At 40.6% G+C, this 14967-nt stretch overlaps 1 protein-coding gene across 3 annotated transcripts in view; it reads right to left on the reverse strand.

Moving 5' to 3' along the window:
* Positions 1–14397, reverse strand: part of FXR1 (FMR1 autosomal homolog 1) — a 28747-nt gene extending 14350 nt beyond the window's left edge. Inside the window, exons 1-4 of one of the 3 annotated variants that reach the window (XM_032193770.1) lie at positions 14301–14397; positions 5130–5182; positions 1869–1962; positions 928–999 (exon numbers count right to left, since the gene is read on the reverse strand). In XM_032193770.1, coding sequence (XP_032049661.1) covers positions 928–999; positions 1869–1962; positions 5130–5182; positions 14301–14351 — 270 coding nt within the window. In that variant the 5' untranslated portion in view covers positions 14352–14397. The remainder of the gene's footprint in view (positions 1–927; positions 1000–1868; positions 1963–5129; positions 5183–14300) is intronic. The other 2 variants (XM_032193769.1, XM_032193771.1) reach the window with 2 other exon arrangements.
* Positions 14398–14967: the final 570 nt, after the last annotated feature.

The following is a 14967-nucleotide window of genomic DNA, read 5'->3' on the forward strand; positions in this document are numbered from 1 at the left end:
CAGATTAGTCACAAATTAAGAACATAGTAATTTAAATCAGTTTAACTCTTTTTTTTTTTTTTTTTAAAAAAAGGTTCATCCACAAGGATAAGAAACAGTATCCTCCTTTGATAACTGTTTACTTATAATTAAATTCTATTTCAATTATCACCATGCCATTACAGAATTCAGTAACGGTTACTACTTGTTGACAGTTGTTTAAAATAGTTTCAGAAGTTTGGCAAATTCTTTTTCTCAACCCTGTTCTCCTCAGTTTTGGGGATCTAACAAGAAGCACAGGGCCTTTCCTATTATGAAGCTGAGTTCTCTAGCTTTCATTTCAAAAAATAAAGCTTTAATGATATGATACCAGACATCACCATTGCTTCGTGCATTTTTTTCCGTCTGAATATACAAGCTATTTTGCAGGTGCAACTGTAACAGCCAGTGGCAAAATACAAGGTTGACGTATGTAGAGAAGTGTTTTTACACTACACTCAATGGAAATACACACGCCAAAAAGAAACCACAAGAACACACATTCATAGATACAGTGTGATTAATTACCAGAATTAGATATGGAGTTTAAACAGTAACTTTAACTGCAGGTAAAGGGTACTACCTTATTAAGTTCTTAGCACCAAGTTCAATTCACAAATTATGTTTGTTAGAACCAATATTATTACGCACGCATACAGTTCTCCAAGCAATTAAACTACTAATAATCAAAGTGGCCTACTCAGATACAAAAACACAACTCTCAGTTGCATGAATGCAGAATAGGTCATTTCAAAGTCATCTCAGCTTAAAATTCTGTTTTGATGTGTGTTTGTACTGGTAGTAGTTTATTATTTTTTTTGTGTCATGAACAGTTTTCGTATTTACTGTTATTTAATATAACAACACGAAAGTAACAACACGAGAGCACTAAGTTTTAAAATAGTTTACCTCTCCTTTCATCATTCGAACTTTGGCCAGCCACCAGCCACAAGGTTCTTGATCATTTGCTCTGGAATAAACCTGGGAATGGAAGTAGTTAAAAAAGAGACAGACTTTAACAAAAACGTTTAAAGCAAATATGGACATAATTCAGTTGCCTAGATGTGCAATGAAGAAAGAACATCAACTTTTCTAATTTTCATGGAAATGAACATTATGCTACACAGAAGTAACTTTTGTAATTAATTCGTAATTTTTGTAATTTTTGTATTAATTTTTTACTGTTCCGTGCTCCTTGCACAAATTTTCATTCTTCTACATTGCCAGGATTATTAACAGACTAGATTACTAGCCTAAAACTACAATGGTATCCCAAAGACACTTCCATTCTAAGGACAAGCAAATTCTAAAGACACTACAATAAGCCAGGGATGGAACATTTACCTTCTATTTCACAGTTTAATCCGTAACTTCTAAATAACACTGCTTCTCTGTGAAATAGTATAATTTACACTACTTCCTGCAAGATATTTTCATACTAGGTATTTCGTCTAGGCTGAAACTTCGGTTATTGGAAGAGCATTATTACGTTTTCACATCACAACATTTCCAACTGTTACACACAAGATGAAAAATGAACATTAGTTGATCTGGTTTTTAATTTTGAAACACACTATTTTAAAAATTTTGATCAAGTTCCACTGGTAATTTTCAGTGAACTACGTGATTACTTCCCACAGTTTCACTGGAAGACAGAAGGTTTTGCTTCCTAAGTACTAAGAGAAAATCAAAACATTTTTTATTTACTGGCTTAATAAATCCATTACTAGAGACATGCCCCATTTTAAATCATTACATCACTCATGTACTTAAAATCATTGTTGCCATCTTGAACATCAGTTGTGTAACAGAACAGTTCAATAGGAAAGGAAACATACGGATGAACTCACCTCCACTTCATCTCCTTCACCAATTTCTTTCTTGATATCAGGGGGTGGGGGTAATCTGACTTCATTAAAGGGTACCTGGCGCTCCGGTTGCCAACTGAAAGTTGAAGAGATGTTGCATATAAACTATACTATACTATATACTATACTATAAAATTTTTTTTTTACTTTAAAAAAAGCTTTGCTTTTCAACTAAGAGTTTAGTTAAATCACTCTATATAATCTGCTCACCCATTGCTGGAGAGTTAGCGGTATAAGCAAAGTATCAAAATAACCCTGTTGAGACCAAAATAATATCTGGGAATATATTTAATGACAGAACAATTCTTGAATTACCTTTAAATAAATTAAAATTGTATGGGTTCACTAAACAGATTTCATAAGCCCTCCGTGAAAAGATTATGATGTACTTAAATTTTTTAAAACAACAAAAAAAAAGGAAGATTACCTTCCAACTTCAAAAGCTATTTGCGTTTTTGCCACAAAGTGTTATTTAAACCTCATTCTATTTCTGAAAAACAGCAGTATGCTGGAAAAAAAATTACTTTTAATTCAATTATCCTTGTAACTGTAACTGCCATTAACCTCAGGGTGAGGGTTCTCCCTGCCCCCTTTGTGAAGTTTTTACTCTCACAGATGCAACAGCAAATAGTAAGACTTGAAGACAAAAATGCATTCCCTATAGTACAGGGTATATAAAACTTCAGTTTGGAAACAGTATGAGCAAAATAATCATAACTGAACAACAGGATACAAATTGCTGTAAACAACTGAGCAGCTTAAAGTTCTCTTGAGAATTTCAACTGTGCCTTGTACTTTCAGAATCTAGCAAATGGGAGCTTACAGAAAGTTATAAATTGCCCATAATGAGATGCTGTAACTGAGGAGACCTTGCATCTTCAATAAAATCTACTTAAAATTGTAGTGAGCTAGTTTTGCTTCCATCTCTAATCACATAGACAAACTCCGTTCACTCTAAGTAGATGGGCCAGTAATGACTTACCCATTTCAGCAACAAGATCTTTTTTTTTTTTTTGATAAAACAGTGGAAAAGTACACAGAAGGCTCGGTTTCCAGAATACAAGTTTTGATGGCAAGTCGTCCAAAACTGAGGCATCTCACTAATGCAATGCCAAGGAAAGATGTTCTTAAGAAATGACCTGTGACTAGCTACAAATTGCCTACTAAGAGAATCAGACAGAACACCTGGTGCAAATCATGAGAGAAAAAAGAGGTTGGTGCTTGCTTCCTATAGCACAATCTTTCCTCTGATAGGGCTGCTTCAAATTCCCACAGGCCTCCGTGAAACTGCACCTGAATATCTAATTTTTAGTTGTATGCAACAATAAAGGTTTCAGTTTCCTGAAGCTTCTTTGTTCATCCCCTGCCTTTTCCTAAAACGTTTCCTAAAAGAAATCAGTACCTGCCCATAGATTAATTATTGCTATGGCCACAAAATCATCATTAGCAAGTTGTGCTGTAAACCAACTTCAGGTACCTTACGATAGCTGTAGGTGAAGACTGGCTAACAACAGACAAAATGTAAACTGACTGCCCTTTAGCAGTGTACACCAGCTTGCTTCATTAGCACTGATCACTATCACAGCAGAATCACGCATTCAGGACCGTACACTCTTGCCAATTTCAATTCTATTAAAGCCCTTATGAATTTAACTCAGTAAGACGGGTAATAACATATCAAATTTACATCACAGCATGGCTTGAGCAGTCTACATACTTCCTGATAGGATCTATTTCTGGTCAACAAAGCACCTGACATGACATTGCAGCCCATCCTTTATGGAACACGGCTGCTGCCACACATTGAAACACATTGATTACATGGATAAAACAGCTGAAATGTGTTTGTCAATAATGAGACATCTGCTATGAACCACAGGCACTTCCTTTAGCTTACTTAGTTTGTCACATGCAAGCGTGCCTTGAAGGCAAAGCGCCTCTAACCTTAAAGAAAGGCAACCTGGATGCTGAATATGAAACTGAAGATTGGCCACATCTCCTCAGATCAACAGGATGAAGTTGTGTTTTTGAGGGGTGGGTGGGGTGGGAAATGAGCACTGCCGATATGAAAACCAAGGAGACAGTAACAGCCTCCATAATCTCCCTCATGAAGTGTTAGCACAAATTATGCTGCCACTTCATCTTCTAACCATTATTCATTAAAGAAGGGCTAGAAAATACAGGATAGGAAGAATAAAAGACTGGACTTGGCAGAAAAAAACCCTAGGATTACCTTTTCTTCCCTAGAGATTTTTCATATGCATGAATATACACATACATGTAACACACATCCTTATATAAAGCAATATTATATGTTTATTCAATATTATACAATATATATTTTATGAACATTCACATTAAACATTATGTAGTACTGTGCACACACAAATGCATACTCTCTAGTACTACATTTGTTACCCCCAGCCTTTCTTTAAGAACGGCTCAGACTAATGTACAGGTTGATGTGGGCAGAGCTTACTAACAATTTTCACACCAAAGGATATCACATTTTTAGGATCTCCACCTAGCAACTGGAAGGGAAACAGCAAAAAGGATGTGACTCCCCAAATATCCTAAGTTACGCTGGAAACTCTCAGGTAATCCACAGTGTTGTCAGTCTGAATGCCTAACAAGCATTCATTTGTAGTTTACCATCCCATGGATTATCTTTGACTTGCTGCTGTAGGTCCCTAGTGGTGCTGCTGTGCTTATACAGTAAATGAAGAGGGCAGCATGCATAATTTTTTCTCCAGTGCTTTCAGATTTGCACTTTTCCACACCAAAGAAATAAAATTTGACTTCAGATTCAATGTGTCTATTCTGCAACAGTTTAAAAAAAAAAAAACACCACTATCAGAATACTTGTATTGTTTATTCTGGTTGATGATGCTGACAAGCATTCACTAGGTTACACATAATCAAATGCTTAGTAAGTAGAGATTCTTATATATAAAGCAAAGAAGGATGGAAAATATTGAAGAAGAGCAGGCAGTTGCCACCAATTATTATTCTCTAATGAAAACTGGCTGACACATCTATGGGCATTACTGAAATGTATAAAAAAAAAAAGGAAAGGAATGCCTAACTGACTTGCTCATTTATGATACCACAGCTAATCAAGAAATCATGGAGACTGAATATAACACTGAGCCTTCATTTCTAGAAGGACACCTTTGTAATGAAGCCCACTTCCTTTTAATATCAAAACAATACATAAATGATTTTTTAAAATAAAACACTTACTTGTTTTCAAATACAACTGTGAGTGAATCCTCATGAACATCTTTGATAAATCCCTAAAACAAAAACAGTTTTTGTTGTAAGAAGGCACATGAAATGAAAACAAGGCAGCAATTTCAATACAGCCTGAAATTAACCCGAACAGCTGAGCATCACCAGTATTTAGGGAAGAATTTAGGGAATTTAGGGAGTTCTCGGACACAATCCCACTGCTTGCATGAGGTTGATGATATACTTAACCATCTAGTCTAAGAAATATATTGAACACAGGGCAACTTCCCTTCAAAATGGCATGACAGCAAATTTGACTAAAAATTGGTCATACAGGCTGCTACATGGCTAGACACTGCACCACCTTTCAAATACAGAACTGGGGACAGCATGAGGTAAAATACCTGCAGGACCCCATAGAAAAACAAAGCAAATGTTTCATATCATTTTGTGTCACATTATTATTATAATCTCAGAAACAGAGAAAACCCTGCCTTTTTTTTTTTTCCTTTTGAAAAAAGGCGTTCTTAAGGATGCACTGATTATGTCAAAAACCTAAAGATGAAGAACAACCTGATTCAGTTGTACTTATACACCCATGCAGAAATTAAGTTCCTCCATCTCTTGGTTAATGAAGGAAGGCATAGTGCAAAAAAAATAAAAAAAAAAAAAGAAAACCACATGACAAAACAACAGAAAAAAAAAATCTAACTACTCCCACTTTTTGCCATAGCTTGGTATTTGCCCTAGCACAGGAGAGCAAGAAGGAACCTGCAGCTTCAGATGAGTAAGAGTCACATAGCTCTGTTCAGATAAGTTCCAAGAAACCTGCTGAATGGATTATATCCACTTGAGATACTGGCAACTGAGGAGGATGAAGAACGTATCAGCTGTGCGAGGAGTAACGAGCCCACAGAGGTATCATGTGTCAGCTCTGGGAAAGAAATTTCAGCACAGGATCGCTCGGTCTAATCAGGGACAGTGAAGAACGCCGCACTGACAGCTGGCTGCAAGGGGTCTGCAGGAATAAAGCTCCTTTTACCTGAACTTGGGCAATCTTAACCAAGAGCAGGATTCACTCAACAACCTGCTTTCCTGCACCCTAAGCAAGCAGCACTCAAAACCATCTGCCAGCAGCACAGAAGACTGGTTCTGGCACAAAGCAGACCAGTGATCCCGAGCACACCAGGTCACCTGAAATTGAAGTCACCTTGTTGAACCATCTAGCATGCTCCTCCTAAAATCAACCCTTTGAAAGGTCACCTTGCCACTGCAAGGCGAGAAAGGCAAACCTCTTTGAGATGTAGGAAACTGCAGCAGTTGGTGGCAAAGATGCCACCATCAGGGACTTTTCAATTTCAAGAAAGCTTCTGTACAGATAAACTGGACAGAAATACTGAAGCTATGTCTGTTTAAAGAAGCAAAGAGCATGAAGTGCATAGAAAGTTTTACTGCTTCAATTATCTACTAGCTAACAAAGGTAAAGCACAACTTGTACTATTTATTTATGCCACCCCTTTAAACATGTCTCAATGCAGGGATAAGTTACTGCAACACAAAGTGCAGGAAATAGTTCTACAACAATTCATTCAGACCATCCAAAAATAAGTAAAATCACTAAAGCCATGCTAGCATGAATCAAGTTTATGCAGGCCAACATTTCGTCAGTGACAACTTACCAACAGATGTAACCCGCTACTACAGACGGCCTTTTATCTGCATTCCAAGAGCCTCTGATTCGATACTGGTCTTTGCCTCATTCTGCTGCTTTATGTCATAACTGACAACCTTACCCCTGATTTATTACATGCTTTCACAGTACTTAACATGGGGGACAATTTATTTAATTTTGAACGAATACAAAACTTTTCTAAGATCAGTCTACAGTAGCCAAAAATTTATTTTGCAGATACAAATTGTTACCCTTCCTTTTGTTTAGAACAACTCCAGAATAAAGAGAGATTCAAAGTGAGATAGCACAAAACATCTGGGAAGTATTCTGAATAATGCTCTGCAGAGTTTAAAAATCCTGAATTCACTGACTAGTTCCAGGTTTCATTAAAAAGACATCAGAAATGAAAGACAACAAATTCCAACCACGGTGGCAATCAGTCCATTACTAGGTAAAGCCTGGCTTTCAAGTTAACAGCACAACCAGGTTTAATATTCACAACCAGCTTTCTGGTCACAGAATGTCCTGCCAAAGAAAGGGAAGCCAAACAATACTGCAGGTATGACCAGCAGCAGACTAACAGCCATCCATGCACAAACCGTAGCCACATAAAAAAAAAAGTAGTGCTTGGTGTTTGTGTTTAAGTACAATTCAGAGTACAAATTCCAACAAAGAATCTATAAATTTTACAACACTACAAGTTTCAGGAACTCCTTCACACAAGGGAGTCTTTCAGTTCAAAGCACGTGTACTGCTCTTCCCATACCAGAACACTACATAGACTCAAGGCTAGCAGTACTATAGTGGCAGTACTACTAAACTATGATTAGAATTAGCTGAGTAATTTTTTCAGTTGGTACTCTCACTCTTAGTCCACAATATTCATACGAGAAACACTCAAAACCAGGTATTCTATCATCAGGTATCCACGGCAAGTCAGCAAAGGACAAGTAAAATATTAAATAATTGTAATTATATTGTGAAGCCTGACAGTGTCTGATCGGACTCTAATTGTACAAATATAAGAAATAATGAGGGAGTAACGTGCTAAGTCAAAAAACAGATTTAATTCGTCCTATTATCATCAGTTTCTCTACTACTGGTGGGAAGAGAACACATTTACAGCAACTAAAACACAGCAGCCTGATGTATAGAGGGCAGACAATTTATTTGTAATACAACTAGTAGCATTCAGAATTCAATATAGGTTTTGAATATAGTTTAAGAAATTACTTGACAACTACCCAGAAGCATGCCAGAAATACGGAAACATTTATCGAAAGTAAGAAGCCCTCCTTATTGGTTTCAACCTACAACCCTGACCTTTACTATAAGCACTATCAGCTGTCACTTAACTTCAAGATAAAAGCATAGAAACAGATTCCACATATGACGTGACAAGGTTTAGTGTATTTTTTTTTTAGAAGCATATTCCAAGACCCTGGAGATGATTTTAAATTTTTATAAACATTTTCAATTTTGCCCAAAACTGCAGAAATTATGATATTTTGCAATTTCAAGTAAATTTATTTCTCACATAGAAGTTACATAAATCCTACATATTTACTATTTTTTTCAGCAAGGGCCTGATGAACATAAAAACCCCATAGAACGGTAAATATCATGGTTTTCAACTAGGAATTTCAAAGTTCTTCATCAGTGAGGCAACCAATATAAATAGATTTGTACTCTAAATTTGCATTACTCACGTCAGATAATGTATCAGAAATGTTTTCTACCAACTAAAGACACATCTTAACTTTTGCTTAAAAGAACAAGTCACTCCACCACTGAAGTTTAATTTAGCAGTGATGGCTGAAGACAGGTAACACCAATACCTAAGCTTGCAGAGTTCTTCCTTACCCAGCATTCAGCATGTCCTCATTCCAAACAGGTGATGAGCTAAGAGATCACCAAACACATCACCATCAGCAACTCCACTGGCTTCAAGAACACACAGCGAGGAATCCGTAGCTATCTGCAGCACCAGCGAGCCAGCCTACACGCAACATTTCTAAATGCGTTTTACACCACATACGGAATTGCAGAGTGCAGCAATTGAAGACAAATTAATGTGACCTCACCTTGCCCCACCTCAGAGCCAAACTGTCCAGATTTTAGTGTCAGTCCCTCAGTTTATGCGGCATGCTGGATCTCTGAAGCCCATGAACGCCCTGCTAGCTGCTCACGAGGCAGCCAGGAGATTCTACTGTACGATGGGCTATTAATGGCACAGGGGCCCCCAGGCACTCTGACACCGACCTGTCTCTGCCACTCACTTGGCAGAAGCCAGGCTCCTGACACCAGCACCTGTAAGCTGAGGGGTAATATATACGGCTAGCACTCTCACCCAGGTGTGGGATCAGAGAGCCTGCAAGCCTAACACAGGGCCATGCTGAACAAAGTATGAACAAAAGGGCAGGAAACTATGAAAGGATCATTTGCCACCAAAATCACCACAACTGAGACTTCACCTCGCAACAAACTACGCGCACACACACACACACAGAGTCTTTCCCTTTTACCTGGGCTTTGCTCACGGATTTAGGATTAGGACCTGCTGATAACATAAACGGATCAGGGCTTACCAAAGTGCCCTTACGGTGAACTATGTGCGTGTGCGTACACACACCCACATCTGCATTTATTTGGTTTTTAGATTCAGTTCCAGGCAGTCACAAAACGTGTCAACAGCCAGATGCAATCTAAGTTCCCACTTCATCCTGCTTTCTTAAGATTAGCTGACCCCCAAATAGGACAGCCCAGTCTAAAAATAAGGCTGTTAGCTTAGCTGCAGGCATTCCTTCCAGAGATGGCCAGCCACTGTGTTAGATTTTGAGTCACATACACCCGCACGCTAAAAACTATACTAAGATCACCGTACTTGCTGCTGAGCAAATTTCAAACTGCAAACACTGGCATCTGGTACCATGGACTGCTTCTGAATCAGTGACATAAAGCTCAAGAAGCCTGTATCCCATTACCAATCCTTTCACTTCTGCCAGAACCAGGAACTGTTAGTATTTTAAATTAAGATTTACACACAACTGTTTCATGTAACAAATGCAAAATGTCCTACTTAATTATTGCTATTCCATACTGACCCTCAAAGAAAAAAAATCAAAGCAAACACAGGAAGCTCATAAATACCCTTTTTTTTTTCCAATGATTTGAACTTCAAAGTGTTATTTTCATTGGAAATGATTAGCTGCACCTGCTACAAGGAACTGATAAAAGAAAACAGACCAAGCATTACAAGCAAAGAGCAGGTAGGAAACAACCCTGAAATGCCATTTTATTTTTTCACATTACTACTTATTTCCATTCATAATCATGATTATCACACGTAAACACACGGGTCCTTATGAGAGTCACGCAAGAACTTCAGCACTGAATCTCCTGGTTTAGGCTTATGAATAAAGCCTAAGGCACTCACATTATTATGCTGCATTCTTCATATGCATATTCCCAAAGGGCAAAACTTCCGAAAGACACCCTGTACTGATTATGTACATCAGAAATCAATAACCACTGCCTGTGGCATCTGCTTTTTATCAGGCTAAAAGGGTCAAGAAAATGGCTTTTCAATGGCAATGACTAGACATACTTCATACAACTATACAAGTTTCAAGAGAGCAGTAACAACCTTAAAATGTCGGATGTTTCCTACTCAATATGGAAAGATTTAATAAACACTGTCCATCAAAAGACAGTCAAAATCTTCACAGAAAAAAAATCGCATTCCATTTACTGTAGTGTTTCCTGGTGTAATAATACGTGTGTAAGCTATCCTCTTAATGACAGTTATCTATTTTACTGTCATGCTAAGATGACAATCAGAAAACCTCACAGAGAACTTCTCAAAGCCACTAATTAAAACTTAAAAAAAGCCATTATATTTTTATACATAAGCATTTTATTCCACAGAATTGCTCACCGTGCTTCGACATTCTACATGTGAAGAAATACTGTGCACTTCTCTTTCACCACCATTTTCTTTAGCAGAATTTTGGCTATTCTCTACCTTAAGGCCAGCTTCTAACAGATCTGTGGTTACGGCTGCTGCTAGAACAACTGCACCTCCTGAAAGAGGCACCAAGGATGAGCTTTAGAACCTGTAAATTGAAGGTGAAGGGTTTAACTCTACTTTCATTTTTATCACATTATATCCTTGCACATAATTTGGATGGCTACTATCTAGAACAGAAAGACTGCAAGGGCATCCAACACTGGAGATGGCTCTTCAGCACGTGGAAGTCCCTACAACGATGAACCCAACAGATCTTTAGTTATTCAGATGTCACTGAAGGATTCCACAACGTAAGCTATCTAGTGTTCAGTTTATGTACTTCGGTGTCATTTTACTGCAAGGCCCAAATTTGCATGTATGCAAATGGCTACAGGAGATCCTGGGCAGAACAGAAGCGATCATCTCAGTCTCTCCAAGGCACCCTTCACAGCCGGCAGGACAAAAGGCAATGGGCACACATGGGAACCCAAGAGCTTCCATCTGAGCACCAGAAAACATTTAACTGTGTGGGTGACTCAGCTGCCCAGAGAGGCTGTGGATCCTCACTCCTGGAAGATACTCAAAAACCATGTGGACAGGGGCCTGGGCAAGGAGCTATAGATGGCCCTGCTGGACTGGAGGTGTTGGACAGTTGACCTTCAGAGGTCCCCGCCAACCTCAACAAGGCTATGACTTGGTGAATTTCTCAGTGATCTATGTAGCAGCATGACATCACAAAAAGAGTTCCCAGCTCCACACAGCGAGTGTCACGCAGAGAACACTGCAGTCAGGCCAAGACAGGGCTGGGAATATTCAAGTTTCACTCCAATCCACTTCGAGCCCATGAAATCCAGGTTTGTTTGCACATTTCCCATCAAAAACAAACAAAACCCCACCCTAACCTGCAACCTAACACCAAGAAATCCTCAGCTGTTCTGATCTTACAATCAACAGAACCCTAAGAGATGCTACTGCTGACTTGTACAGCTTGTCAACTCTGTCCACTGTCTTCCTGTTCCACAACACCAACCTCACCTTTTCCACAAGACAATAACCACTTTAGAGAAAAGATGGCACCGATGGGGCTCAAAGACAACGGATGCTCTATATTAAGATGGATACAAAATCTTCTGAGCTGCAGGAAATGGCTAAACATACTCTGTTGCCTACTAGTTGAGAATTCAGGATAAAATACAACATAAATACTGTCCTGTTCTGCAGACCATATTAGTCATTTAAAGCAGTTTAAAAAAGCATAAAATTAGATTGGAGATTTATAAACAGAAGGTGAAATTTTTATCATATATTTTTTGTACAAAATATCTTGGGGTATCTGTGTCAGTCTCCATTGACTTATGCATCAAGAACAACATTGATTTTTCACCTATTGTTAATAAGGAGCATTGTTTTTCTGATTATTTTGTAGAATTTCATCTATCATCGTCATATCTCTAATAGCTACTAAAACAGATTTAATCACCGCTGCCACTACAGCTGAATTGCAGATCGTATTAACAACTCATTAAAAAAAATCTGTCATGTAATTGTTTACATAATTACTCCGTGTTTTTTTTTTTTTTTTTTTAATCTCTGTTGGCGTAGCAGGATCCTTCTCATCTCATTTACCAGGAGGTATGCTGTGATAATGAATCTAAATTCAGATTGTTCTGACTGCAAACCTCAAACTTCATCCCCTTTTAACCTTACAAATGCTAACATCAATGCTATCGGTGTCCAAAGCAGGATACTTTCTCCATGAGCCTGATAGTTCTCCTTCGCTTCCCAAACTTTGGGAAGGAAGTTTTGTTCCTTAGCTCCAAACTGGTCCATCATCTGCCTACTTCAACAGTAAGACTCACAAAATGGAGCCAAGCACACAGATTTCACTACAAAAATAATCCTTTAAAATCATGTTTCTATTTGCTTTATTGCATTTTGGGGTGGATTTTTGCACATTAACAATGATTATTTTGAGTTGGGGCTTCCATTACCATGGGTCCAAGCACTCTAACCTGACCATTCACCATGATGAAGTGAATAGCTCCATCGCTGGACCTAATCACCATTTCACTAACCTGAAATCCATTAAATGACATTTTTAAGTAAAACTTCTCCTCATTAAGCACCGTCCACAGGGCCAAACACACAATGGTACTAATGCAAGCCTGACAATTCTCACTGGCTTAGAAGGAGACGTCATTATTGCAGATTTTAAATCAGGCTTATTGTAGTAAGTGCCGTGGCAGGCGACTCCCCTCAGTCCAAAAATTTGGTATACCTCCTAATGCTCCTATTAGTCTCACACCCCCCTTAATCAGAAGTATGAGCTAGTTGTTTCTTTTTGATTTGTCCAAGATCATAATGTGGACAATGAAAAGCTAAGAAAGGCATCTCCAAATTCTTGGCTTTCTAATGGACAGGAAAAAAAAATCAATTCTGTTTTAGGAGTATCCTGTTCTAAATACAAATACTTTTGATGTGCATTTCTTTGTGGTTATTTATAAACCACCTAAATATGTACCTAATTCACGGATTTTTTTATCTACTGATTTTGGTAATAATTTAAGAGGAATACATATCAAGGGCATAGTTTACACCGTTAAATTATTTCCTTATATGATTATCTCCTGTTCGACTCTTTTAATAGATAACCAGTTGGAAAAAAAAGCCTAACTCCTGAAGTCAGCTGGTTACAGTCCTTTGACCAACTGCCTTTACATACTGTACAGTCACCAAATGACTTCCAAGCCAAATCCACAGCTGCAAACAGGAAATTCAGAGGGGAAAAAAAAAAAAAAAAAAAAAAAAAGAGGACACTCCCCCCCCAGCCTCAACTGGGATAATGCATGTGCAATTCCACACCGTGTATGCGGTTAGGCTTAATAGCTAAAGAGAGACCTGAGATTAAGCACTCCCAGGGCACGGCTACCCAAGTGCTCACAATGCTGGCTGGAAGCAGCCCTCCTGGAAAGGAAGACAGAGGGCTCTTGCCATAAAAAGCGCTGGGATTCTTAAACATCTGAAGCCGGGCTTAGGGGAAATGACTGACGGGCAACAGCTGAGGGGACTCTGCATTGATCCTGCAACATCCTGACATTCCGGGGAGGGTGATGGCGAAGGAAGCGTTCTGACGACATAAATAAACTCGAGATCGTTAAAGAATTATTTCCAGATTATGATTGCTGGCTCAGCTTCCCCCCATCCCACCCCGAGGCCCTCACTCCTTCCCAACACCACCCCCACACGCCCCCCGTTCCCCCCCCCGGGCCCCGAGCACCCCCCCTCACCCCTCCCACCCCCTCACCCCCGGCCCCTCTCCCTCAGGGGCCCTCCGCGGCCCCCCCGCCCCCGCCACACCCCGACACCTTCCCCCGCTCTCCCTTTTCCCCCCCCACACCCCCTTCCCTTCCCTTTAGGGCCAGGACTCTCCCCACGAGCCGCCCCCGGGTCCCCACAGAGCGGGGGCAGCCCCGGGAAGCCGCCGCCCGCCGGCTGCCGGTACCTTGTAGAAGGCCCCGTTGGAGCCGCGCACTTCCACCGTCAGCTCCTCCATGTTGCGAGCGCAAAGGCCGCCGGGACGTGCTTCTAGAAACTGTCACCGCCGGGGGGGGCGCTGCCCACCCGCCCCGCCCCCGCGCACCGCCGCCGGCCTGCCCCACGCCGAGCCTCGGGGGGGGACCCGCGGCCGCCGAGCGGGGCGCTCCCTGCGGGAAGGGCGGGCGGCTCCCGCCTTTCCCCCCCTCCCCTCCCCCGAGGGAGTGGGAGCGGCCGAGAAGCGGCCGCTGCGGGGCCGCCCCCTGAGGCGGCCGGGCTGAGGGGGCCGCGGCCGGGCCCGCCCTGAGGCGCAGGTGGCGCCGCGCCCCGCCCTGCTGCCGCCGCGGGGAAATGGCGGCCGCGCTGCGGGGCCGCAGGGAAATGCGGCGTTTTGTTGTTGCCAGCCGCGTTGTTATTATTATTGTATACACATATTTTAAGGCTTGCCGCCCCCGCAGTGCACCGGGAGGCTATAAGGGGGTGGGCTCCGGCGTCCCCCGCGCTCTGCTGCAGGAAAGATAAATAAAAATAAAAATAAAATAAATAAAAGCCAGCCGGTGCTGCCCCGGGACCCGCACGCCGCAGTCAGGCCCGAGTTTGGCCGCGAGCTCTGTGCCTCACGGCAGCTTAGTCAT

This window comes from Aythya fuligula, chromosome 9 (assembly GCF_009819795.1).
Source record: "Aythya fuligula isolate bAytFul2 chromosome 9, bAytFul2.pri, whole genome shotgun sequence".
Lineage (NCBI taxonomy): Eukaryota > Metazoa > Chordata > Aves > Anseriformes > Anatidae > Aythya > Aythya fuligula.